Source organism: Silurus meridionalis, chromosome 15 (assembly GCF_014805685.1).
Source record: "Silurus meridionalis isolate SWU-2019-XX chromosome 15, ASM1480568v1, whole genome shotgun sequence".
NCBI lineage: Eukaryota > Metazoa > Chordata > Actinopteri > Siluriformes > Siluridae > Silurus > Silurus meridionalis.
The window spans coordinates 8,662,996-8,674,937 of NC_060898.1; the positions used below are offsets into that span (position 1 = coordinate 8,662,996).

The following is an 11,942-nucleotide window of genomic DNA, read 5'->3' on the forward strand; positions in this document are numbered from 1 at the left end:
GAATTAATGTCAGTATTCCCAATATGTAGTGTAAAGCTAGTTTTAAATAAAGGTCCACAAATACATATTTGACCATTCATGGCCTGCTGGATGTTTTTTTTAACTAAGGTGCATTCGACTATGTTTTAAAATATCTCTTTTAAAGTTCTTATGTATCAGAATATATTGCAAATACAAGCTTAGAAGTTTGCACACTACTTACTGATAATAGGGAGATTATTTCTGTTAAGTGCCCAAGCCTATGTAGAATACATCTGGCCATGTACAACCATGTGACTGGAAATTGTTGGTAGTATTGAAAACTACTAACCAATGTAAAAGTGTGTAAATGGATATGAAAATTGAAGTAAAATTTAAGTAAAGGAGACATTCATCAAAACACGTTTAAACAAAAAAGCCACCTCTGATTATCAGTGCAAAGAAAACATTGTCACGTATTAATTAACGTATTCATGAGGGGGATTTTGACATTTCTGCCACTGCCCAGAAGGGGTCGCTAATACTAAAATGTACGTAACGCTTATATCCCCCCCGTGGAAGAAAACGTAGAAGAAAACGCAGCTGACATTTTTCCTATGTTTGTACCACAGAAGAAGAACAACGATGCAGCGAGACAAGACAGGAAGCACGGCGGTGGCCGGTGATAAGTACGAATACATTATTTATCTCTGTGTTTTTTTTAAACACATGCTTCTTTAAAGTCTTCGTTATTAGTGTACCTTATCTGCTTTATTCTTTTTTTTGTATTAAAATGGGTAATAACTCATACACACTACCCATGTTTACTGTATGCGTTGTTCCAGACCGGACCGGGAGACCGCCATCATGTCCAAATATTACGATGGCGTCGAGTTTCCTTTTTGCGACGAGTTCTCGAAGTACGAAAAGCTCGCCAAGATCGGCCAAGGCACATTCGGGTAAAAATACTTTTTATTGTACGATTAATTGCTTTTAAACTTATTTATGGTCATACAGAGCGCAGTTGTGTCTAACTTGGCGAACTGTTGTGATTATGTAGCTCGTTAGCACAGTAGGGCATGAGGGACAGCAGGGTTCTTTATTTCTGTATTTGTTCTTTAGTCATATTTAGTTTCGCGTTGAATATATTGATTGTTTATTGTTGGAATATGGTATTTGGCAGTCCCTGAACAAGTACGTTATGGTATTTTTGCATTAATACTATCTAAAAGGATGCTCGAGGACTATAAATGTTTACTGTTAATTAAACCATGTGTTTTGCGTGTTTGTGTCTTTGATCCTAAAGATCTAGTTTATTTGGCATGCGCGCATGTCCGAGACAATTGTGTACTGAAATGTTTGTTGTGAACCTCAGGGGTGTGTCAGCAACCATTTTAGTATTTTTTCTCAAGGGACAATACTATTGAAATGAAACTTGGATATATTTTAGAGTAGCCCTCTGAAAATAACTCAACATACAGCCATTATTGTCTAAATAGCTGGCAACAAAATTGAGTAAAAAAAATTAAGTGATAACGTAACTAGGGTTACGAAAGTAACCCTAGTTCCCTGAGGGATCGAGACGCTGTGTTGAAACGCTATGGGCATTCCCATAGCGTTTCGACGCAGTTTGAGTTCCTGAAGGGGAACTGGGTGTAACCATGAAAAGCAGCATGTCCTACTTCTCATGTTCATGTGTTTGTCTGCTTGACAGGGTCATACAAATTTGTGTATCTTCTATAAGATCAGTTAAAATTTAGTGCTTTGAGTACAATTCTGTTATACTGACCACTGGATGTTCGACATGGCACCTCATGGCAAAGAACTCTCTGAGGATTTGAGAATTAGAATTGTTGCTCTCCACAAAGATTTTCTAGACTATAAGAAGATCAGGGAAACCGAGTTACAGAACAGTGGCCAGGGTCATACAGTGTTTTTTCCAAGATGGGTTCCACTCGGAACAGACCTCTCAACGGTCAATCAAAGTTGTCGTCCTCGTGCTGTGCGTCAGGTGCAGAAGCTGCTTCAAAAAACGGACGCATGAGTGCTGCCAGCATTGCTTTAAAGCAGGGGTGTCAAACTCAGGCCCGCGAGATCATATCAAATGTGTATTAGAGCTGGCCCACCAGTGTATAGCGCATACAACGCTAATACTACAAATCCCAGAATGCTTTGTTAGTGCGCAGGGGCCTCAGTCGAGACCGCTGAAAAACGTCAAGCTGAAAAACTCTGCGTACTCAGCGCTGAATTTACCCAGTGATTTACCAACTTTGAAGCCCAGAAATGCAGATTTGAACTGCTCAGTAATCCGTTTGTGGTTGATGTGGAAAGCGTCCAAATGGAGCTGATTGAACTCCAGTGTAAAGACACGCTCAAGTCAAAGTACGAGTCTGTGTGTGCTGCACAGTTTACATGTTTTTCCCCGACACACTGTTCCAACTCCGTGCCCAAGCTGCTCAAATCCTCTCTGTGTTCAGCAGCACATATCTGTGTGTGTAACTGTTCTCTTTAATGAAGATGAACAAAACACCACTCAGGAGTCTTACTGATGAACATCTTCACTCAATCCTGAGGATTTCCTCAGCTCAGAGCCTAAACCCAGACATGATGCTCAGCTCAGAGCCTAAACCCAGACATGATGCACTTGTATCTAAGAAGAGATGCAGGTATCTGACTTCAACCAATCAGAGTAAATCAGGGTGTAAAAACTGAGCTTGAATGAATGTTGTCTTTATGCACTTTTTCTACTCCAAGGCATGAACTGTTAATGGTTGAAAGATTGTTGTTTTTTTTTTTTTTATTGAAGGAAATTATTATTTTGGGTTGTTTTGTTGTTGACCTGTGAAAAAAGATTTACATTAAAAAGGAATTCGAAAGGCGAGAGAGAGAGAGAGAGAGAGAGAATAAGAAACGAAAACCACTGATGTGTGTTTTATTTCAAATTTAATTTCTCATGTGTTTATAATATTAACCTTTGGTTGTTCCAGATTTAATGTTTATGCAAAACTAAAGTTTGTTTCCATATAAAAAGGTTCAACATTACAAATCTAGAGAGACGGAAAACATGCACAATTGCAGTCAATTTTTTAATAAATATTGAGTTTGGCCCGTGACTTCATCCCAGTTTTAAATTTTGGCCCACTGTGAATTTGAGTTTGACACCCCTGCTTTAGAGGATGCAGAAGGTCAGATTGTCAGTGCTCAGACCATACGCAGCACACTGCAATGTCCACATATAGTTTTCTGAAGACAACCTGCATGAATTACTGGAACCATATCCTGTGGTCTGATGAGACTAAGATAAACTTGTTTGGCTCAGATGATTTCCAGCATGTGTGGTGACCCCCTGGAGAGAAGTACCAAGGATATTGTGTCTTGCCTAAAGTCAAGCATGGTGGTGGTAGCATCATGGCCTGGGGCTGCTGGTAATGGGGAGCTGCGGTTCATCGAGGGGAAACATGGATTCCAACATTTACTGTGACATGAAGCAGAACATTTGGAACAGCAGAACAACTTCCTTCAATAACTGGGACAAACTGCAATTACCCAACATAATTATGACCCCAAACACACCGCCGAAATGACAACTGCCTTGCTGAAGAAGATGAAGGTGAAGGTGATTGAGTGACCATGTATGTCTCAAGACCTGAACCCTGTTGAGCACCTGTGGGGCATCCTCAAGCAGAAGGTGGAGAAGTGCCATGTGTCTAACATCCAGCAGCTCTGTGATGCAATTATGGAGGAGTGGAGGAGGATCCCAGCAACAACTTGTGCAGCTCTGGTGAATTGTTTTACAAAAGAAATTGACACAGTTAACACTTTGGACACAGTTTTGACATGTTCATTTAGGGTGTACTCACTTTTGTTGCTAGTTATTTAGACAATAATTGCTGTATGTTGAGGTTTTTAGAGGACAGTAAATTTATACTGCTATACAAGCTGTACATTGACTACTCTTTCTCATATATATATATATATATATATATATATATATATATATATATACACACACACATACACACACACACATACATACAGTACAGACCAAAAGTTTGGACACACCTTCTCATTCAAAGAGTTTTCTTTATTTTCATGACTATGAAAATTGTAGATTCACACTGAAGGTATCAAAACTATGAATTAACACATGTGGAATTATATACATAACAAAAAAGTGTGAAACAACTGAAAAATGTCATATTGTAGGTTCTTCAAAGTAGCCACCTTTTGCTTTGATTACTGCTTTGCACACTCTTGGCATTCTCTTGATAAGCTTCAAGAGGTAGTCACCTGAAATAGTCTTCCAACAGTCTTGAAGGAGTTCCCAGAGATGCTTAGCACTTGTTGGCCCTTTTGCCTTCACTCTGCAGTCCAGCTCACCCCAAATCATCTCGATTGGGTTCAGGTCCGGTGACTGTGGAGGCCAGGTCATCTGGTTCAGCACCCCATCACTCTCCTTCTTGGTCAAATAGCCCTTACACAGCCTGGAGGTGTGTTTGGGGTCGTGTCCTGTTGAAAAATAAATGATGGTCCAACTAAACGCAAACCGGATGGAATAGCATGCCGCTGCAAGATGCTGTGGTAGCCATGCTGGTTCAGTATGCCTTCAATTTTGAATAAATCCCCAACAGTGTCACCAGCAAAGCACCCCCACACCATCACACCTCCTCCTCCATGCTTCACGGTGGGAACCAGGCATGTAGAGTCCATCCGTTCACCTTTTCTGCGTCGCACAAAGACACGGTGGTTGGAACCAAAGATCTCAAATTTGGACTCATCAGACCAAAGCACAGATTTCCACTGGTCTAATGTCCATTCCTTGTGTTCTTTAGCCCAAACAAGTCTCTTCTGCTTGTTGCCTTTCTTTAGCAGTGGTTTCCTAGCAGATATTCTACCATGAAGGCCTGATTCACACAGTCTCCTCTTAACAGTTGTTGTAGAGATGTGTCTGCTGCTAGAACTCTGTGTGCCATTGACCTGGTCTCTAATCTGAGCTGCTGTTAACCTGCGATTTCTGAGGCTGGTGACTCGGATGAACTTATCCTCCGCAGCAGAGGTGACTCTTGGTCTTCCTTTCCTGGGGCGGTCCGCATGTGAGCCATGTGACTGCACTTGGGGACACTTTCAAAGTTTTTTCCCAATTTTTCAGACTGACTGACCTTCATTTCTTAAAGTAATGATGGCCACTCGTTTTTCTGTACTTAGCTGCTTTTTTCTTGCCATAATACAAATTCTAACAGTCTATTCAGCAGGACTATCAGCTGTGTATCCACCTGACTTCTGCACAACACAACTGATGGTCCCAACCCCATTTATAAGGCAAGAAATCACACTTATTAAACCTGACAGGGCACACCTGTGAAGTGAAAACTATTTCAGGTGACTACCTCTTGAAGCTCATCAAGAGAATGCCAAGAGTGTGCAAAGCAGCTACTTTGAAGAACCTACAATATGACATATTTTCAGTTGTTTTACACTTTTTTGTTATGTATATAATTCCACATGTGTTAATTCATAGTTCTGATGCCTTCAGTGTGAATCTACAATTTTCATAGTCATGAAAATAAAGAAAACTCTTTGAATGAGAAGGTGTGTCCAAACTTTTGGTACTGTGTGTGTGTGTGTGTGTGTGTGTATATGTATATGTGTATATATATATATATATATATATATATATATATATATATATATATATATATATATATATATATATATATATATATATATATATATATATATATATATATATATGTATATATGTGTATATACATATATATATATATATATATATATGTATATGTGTATATATATATATATGTGTATATATATATATATATATATATATATATATATATATATATATATATATATATATATATATATATAAATAAAAAATAATTAAATGTGGCTGAAATGTAAGGGGTGTACTCACTTTTGTGAGATACAATAAATGTAATGACATTCACACAAACACAATCCCATATTTTATTGGACTGCTTTTTGCTTTGATGATTGCAGCCAGTTGTGCCATCACTTTGATAAGCATTTAATTCCCTCCAGATTTGCATTACGCTTTTCACCAAAATCTTTATTGATGATACGAGATTCGAAATGCTGTGTAAATTTCCAGCTCATCCTGTATATCCCCAATAGGTTTAAAGTCTGAACTCTGTGGTGGCTAAACAACGTGTGAAAATGTTGCCTCATGTTCCCTGAGCCTGATGAATCCTGCATTGTCATTTTGGAATATGCCTGTGTCATCAGAGGGAAAGAAAACTTGGTCATTCAATAGTCAGCTGACCTCATTTTGGGCACATATTATTGCTGAATTTAAACTTGACCAACTAAAGTAACCCCAGACTATACCACATAGACTTGTACAGTAGAGGCATGATTTGTGCATCATTTCATCTGCCTTTTTCTTACCATGTTTCAGCAATCTCCTTAGTTCTCTTTGCTTGATGCATGTCAGTAACTTGACCCTTCAGAAACAGAGTAATGTTTTCCATGACCACAGGATATGTTTTCTTAGAAATGAGAAGATACTCAATGCATCAGTTAGGATTAAATCACTTGTTGCCAGCTGAAACTTTTAAATAATTATCCAGTGGAAAATCTCATTGCATTTCATTGCCTCTGCATTCGCATTTTGCATGTATAGTTTTATTTATGTTTGTACTCTCCAGAGTTAGCTGGAACCAAATTCCTTGTGTATGTCAACACACATGGCCAATAAACCTGATTTAAATTCGACTGCTCTCAATGTTCATCTGCTTTCTACAGAGAGGTGTTCAAGGCCAAACATAGGCAGACTGGCAAAAAAGTTGCTCTGAAGAAGGTGCTTATGGAAAATGAGAAAGAAGGGGTAAGTCTCAGAGGGGAGCTTTGGCTGTATCCTGAATTTCTTGTTTTCTGATGCTGGCATTATTCCTTTTCCTGTGAAGAACCATCTTAATTCACCATGTTTATTGATTAGATTGACATGGCAGATGACCAACTAACTTGTCACTCAGTTAGAATGACTGGAACCCAGTTTAATGCTTGTGGATAGACAATCAGATTATACTGTTCAGGTTTTTAAAATCAGTAATTAGTAATAACAAGCTTTCTGTAATTGCTCCTGCTTATAGTTTAAGTTATGCATTCTTTTTCATTTTTTATTGAAGTAATAGTGTGAAATCATTTCAAGTAAAATAATCTACAGGCATTTCGCTTTGCATTTTGTTCCATCATGTTCTGTGTAAATATCAGTATCTTGTGTTTTTCAGTTTCCCATCACTGCACTAAGAGAGATCAAGATACTTCAGCTTCTGAAGCATGAGAATGTTGTAAATCTAATCGAGATCTGTCGAACAAAAGGTAAGCTCTTCATTAGGTTTCTTTAATTGTAATATATTTGGAGCTAAAACTCTTTTTCAAAATGTGTTTAAAAATAAGGAGTTTCAAAGTTAGAACATAAGCATTTGTTGTTTAATAACAATAATAAATAACCCTGAATTGTTTTGGCCTAATAGATGCATCTTATTGTAAGATAATTATGTATGTGGTGTGTGTGTTGTGCAGCCACACAGTTTAACCGTTACAAGGGCAGCATATACCTGGTGTTTGATTTTTGCGAGCACGATCTTGCCGGGCTGCTTAGCAACGTCAACGTTAAATTCACACTGTCCGAGATTAAGAAAGTCATGCAAATGCTGCTAAACGGACTCTACTACATCCACAGAAACAAGGTTAGAATCTTTTATTACTTTCTTTATTGTAGTGGGTAAATTTCAATGATGTCATGATTTTTATTTTGGGGCAGTTGTACATGTCAAAGAGGCTTTTTTTATGTGTTGTTTTTTGTTTTGTTTTTTAACAAAAGCTTGTTTTGAAAATCAACATGGCAGATTTTTTGGAAATAATTTTATGGTGCCGCATGAGTGACATTTCTATATAGTTCTATACTATATGAGTGTATTTCTATACAGTGCATTCAGAATGTATTCAGATGCCCTTTAGGGAACAATCACTGCAATTTAAAGTTGTTCACTATTCACGATTTTATTTGTTATATACACAGTATATAGCGAGTGAAAAGAAAACCTGGCCTCCTCCCCCTTAGACTGCGGGACTAAAACACTAACTGTGGTCATATCATGTGGTAGTCATATGTAGAAGAAAGTTCCAGAGATGTGTAGAATCAACATGTACTGAAACTGTTCTGGTGGCTTGTGGTATTTGTCACCCATAATTACGCCTTTTTTTCCTTCCTGTTTTTAGATCCTGCACAGAGACATGAAAGCAGCAAACGTGCTTATCACAAGGGATGGTGTACTAAAACTTGCTGATTTTGGCTTGGCAAGAGCCTTCAGCCTGGCAAAGAACAGCCAGGGCAATCGCTATACCAACCGAGTAGTGACACTGTGGTACCGACCTCCAGAACTCCTGCTGGGTGAGATTTGAGAGAGAGAACCATAAGTTGTACCAGAGCACAAATTGAATCAATAACATGTCCATACACTACTAAACTAATTAATTACATTCATGAAAATTTACCAACATCAGAGATAATAATAAATAAATAAATTGTATGTGGTATCCAGGCATGCAAGTGAATCCTAACCAAATTCACAAGAGGATAGAAAACACAATTTGTTTTAACTTTTGTAAGAGTGATTTCTTCTGCAATGATATTTACTTTTAAGTTACAAAATAAGAGCGTGTGAGTTCACTTGCTGTGGTGGGGTGCTATTCACTTCCACAGCTATATAGAATAACCACAGCTCAGGATTTATTAATTACATATTACCGTTAAAGCAAAAATTCTGCATTTTTATCAACATGTTCGGGATGAGGGCTCCTTTCACAGATTCAGAGTGCTCTATTAGAGAAGTCCACTTTGAAAGAATGAATTATTCTGTGGCAATTGGATGACTTGCAACTATCCAGATATTTTTGATAGTTTTGAACATCAGCCTCATCTAATTTGACATCGTTTGCCAGTTGTCACAATAAACAAGAAAAATCTAGGGTTAGTTTGCAAAAGTGGGCTTTGTATGTTATGCAAGTATGAACTTTGTGTATTTATGTACAGTGGAACCCACTTATCTCGACCTCGGTTAACTCGCCAACCCTATTAAGTTGACGTTTTTGAAGTGGAACTGCCAAATTCTCGCTTTGTCTTAGCATTTTTAATCGGTTATGTCGACGAACCCTAATATCTCGAGCACAAGGGGGGGCAAATTTGCCACTTAACGTTGGTTATCTCGATCCGCATGACCATTCTCCGGCTTTTGCCACGTCACCATCTCACTACTGTATTTTTGCGTATATAATACGCGTCCTATAGAAAGTTTTACATACTCCTCACCCAGGGTGCATCTTGTATACGCGAAAATACGGTAGTGAGACGGCACTGTGCAGCCGCAGTTCCACATAACCGGGTTCCACTGTATATTGCATTGCATGTGTGTCTGTTCATGTGTCTGTTAAGGAGAGCGTGATTACGGGCCACCCATCGATCTGTGGGGTGCAGGGTGTATCATGGCAGAAATGTGGACCAGGAGCCCCATCATGCAAGGAAACACAGAACAGCACCAACTCACTCTGATCAGCCAGCTGTGTGGCTCCATTACAGCAGAAGTAATGAAGCTCTGCATGTTTATTGCTTATTTATTGTGGGTTTGATTTCCAGCACTGATTGCTTGGCATTGCTAGTAGTAACTGTTGCTTTACTGTTTACATTAAAAAGGTAATTTGTCAACAATATACAAGAAAAGACTAAGCTAACATTTATTATAGTATTATTTATGTACTAGGAACAAAGAACCGAATCCCTGTATTTCACCTACTTCCTCTTTCTCAGGTATGGCCTGGTGTGGATAAAAAATATGAGCTGTACCAGAAGATGGAGTTACCTAAGGGACAAAAACGAAAGGTAAAAGAACGCCTGAAGGCGTATGTTAAGGACCCATACGCCCTTGATCTGATTGATAAGCTACTGGTGTTGGACCCAGCGCAGCGTGTGGACAGTGACGACGCTCTAAACCACGACTTCTTCTGGTCTGACCCCATGCCCTCTGACCTCAAACATATGCTCTCCACACACAACACATCTATGTTCGAATACCTGGCACCCCCGAGGCGCCGCGGTCACATGCCCCAACAGCCGGCCAATCAGAATCGCAACCCAGCTACAGCCAGCCAGTCTGAGTTTGACCGGGTTTTCTGATTACTCTGATGCCAAACAACTTTATAACTCTTCATATCTTCAAAGAAGTGGGGATATGATTTATGAGATCCAGCTGAGATGAGCAAAGTGAATTTAATTTGACTATCAGATATCAAAGTAATAAACCATGACACTCTGCATCTTCTAATCAATAGTCTCGTTATGTCAAGATGCAGTGCTTTGAATTACGTCTTTGATCATACAGATGTACTCTCGCTGAACATCTCTGCTTTATCCACATGTTCATTTTGCCACATTTTGGATTGCTGTGGATTAGAGCTCAGCTCACAGAACAGGTTTGCTGTGTCTGTTAACTGAAGTGGGACCAGCAGTTCATTGGGAATGAGTTGCACATCAAGTAAGAAAAGATGAAAGTAAACAGTCATTATGATTACACAGTCTCTATTTGAGACTATATGTTTTGCACCCTTTCGTTTAAATTTCAGTTTTTCCTGTATTCTGAATTGTGCAAAACATACCTTGTATTATTTTAGCTTATTATGTTTAAAATTTATGTAGCTATTTATCATATGGTTTGTACCCTTTGATATGTTAATGTTTTAACTTTTTATCACTTTTTACAAAAAATAATGCTGTTTGTTTTTTTCTTTGAGGTAATTGAAACACCAATAAACCTCTGTTTGCTGCAGGTGTTGTGATATTTACTTGAAGCCACTAAGTGGCGCAGTAGCACATCTTTTGGATGAATGAAAAGAATTTTTAATGCACTACTATTACTTATACATTGTATTAACATTATCTACAGGTTGGGTAAAAAGTAATTAGGCCATCTTTAAAAGCCATAAAACTTGGCGATCTTATTTTCAGTCAGGATTGTGCACCATCCCATTTTGCTCTTACTGTGTGCGCGTGGTTAGTGCAGCATTTCTCAGGACGTTGGCTGGGACGTCGTGGCCCCCAAGAAGTCCAGATCTCACACCGTGTAAAAGAAGGAGATGTACAGGACAACGCCTCGCACACAGGAAGACTTGGATGCACGGATTCAGGAGTTTCTCAGCAAAATCCTAAACTGCTTCCTTCAGAAGACTGACTGTGCATTCCATTCCCGGCCGTTTGAGGAAACTAGTTAAAGCCAGTGGTGCTTACATTAAAATTTATAGATTTGCTTAAATTTTCCTTTGTCATAAAGTACATGTAAAATTTTTCTAATTTGTATTAGAAATATGGAGTTTATCAATTTTAATGCCTATTTACTTTTCACCCTCCCTGTAAATACCTATTGGGCAGCATTTTAAAACTGATGCCTGGTTTCATGAATTATATAAATAATGGTTGCTGCTCTCGAACACTAAAAAGAACCAGAGTTTTATTACTCAGTGTTTTGGACCTAAGGCATGTACAGGTGTGATCAAGATGCCTGAATATGAAACATGATCAGCTTACTTTAAAGACCCCACTACTATGTCTGTTGCTAATATTCTGCCTGTGTCCCAAAAACCAAAGTCCAACATTATATTTGGTTATAACTAGGCTGTATGCCCTCTTGACCAGTTGTTTTAAAAACCTCAACACATTTATTATATGATCCCACCTGTTCAATTCTATTATTCATAGATTCTGGTTCTATTCGTGATATTTGGTCTCTTTACTCACTGATCACATCCTATTTTACTATTTTACTTACTAAAGCTAGTTTAAGACCCATTCAATTTAAATGAACATCAAACTAATAACTACAACATCTCATGAACAAATAAGAAAAAAAAGTGAGCCCAATTTGAGAACCATTATTATTGCTTGTATTTATAAA

General features: G+C 38.3%; 1 protein-coding gene across 1 annotated transcript; it reads left to right on the plus strand.

The window, feature by feature from the left end:
• The first annotated feature begins 501 nt into the window (after positions 1 to 501).
• Positions 502 to 10,820, plus strand: cdk9 (cyclin-dependent kinase 9 (CDC2-related kinase)). The gene is made up of 8 exons (XM_046868630.1): positions 502 to 647; positions 804 to 917; positions 6,742 to 6,823; positions 7,227 to 7,317; positions 7,522 to 7,688; positions 8,221 to 8,392; positions 9,434 to 9,582; positions 9,806 to 10,820. The coding sequence occupies exons 1-8, from the start codon at positions 604 to 606 to the stop codon at positions 10,169 to 10,171; spliced, it is 1,185 nt and encodes a 394-aa protein (XP_046724586.1). The 5' UTR covers positions 502 to 603; the 3' UTR covers positions 10,172 to 10,820.
• Positions 10,821 to 11,942: the final 1,122 nt, after the last annotated feature.

Excerpts from the sequence above, each read along its gene's own strand:
- cdk9 (XM_046868630.1), top strand. The coding sequence starts at position 604 with ATGCAGCGAGACAAGACAGGAAGCACGGCGGTGGCCGGTGATAA. Across the intron at positions 648-803 it reads ACGGCGGTGGCCGGTGATAA|ACCGGACCGGGAGACCGCCA; the intron begins GTACGAATACAT and ends GCGTTGTTCCAG. Across the intron at positions 8,393-9,433 it reads ACCTCCAGAACTCCTGCTGG|GAGAGCGTGATTACGGGCCA; the intron begins GTGAGATTTGAG and ends GTGTCTGTTAAG.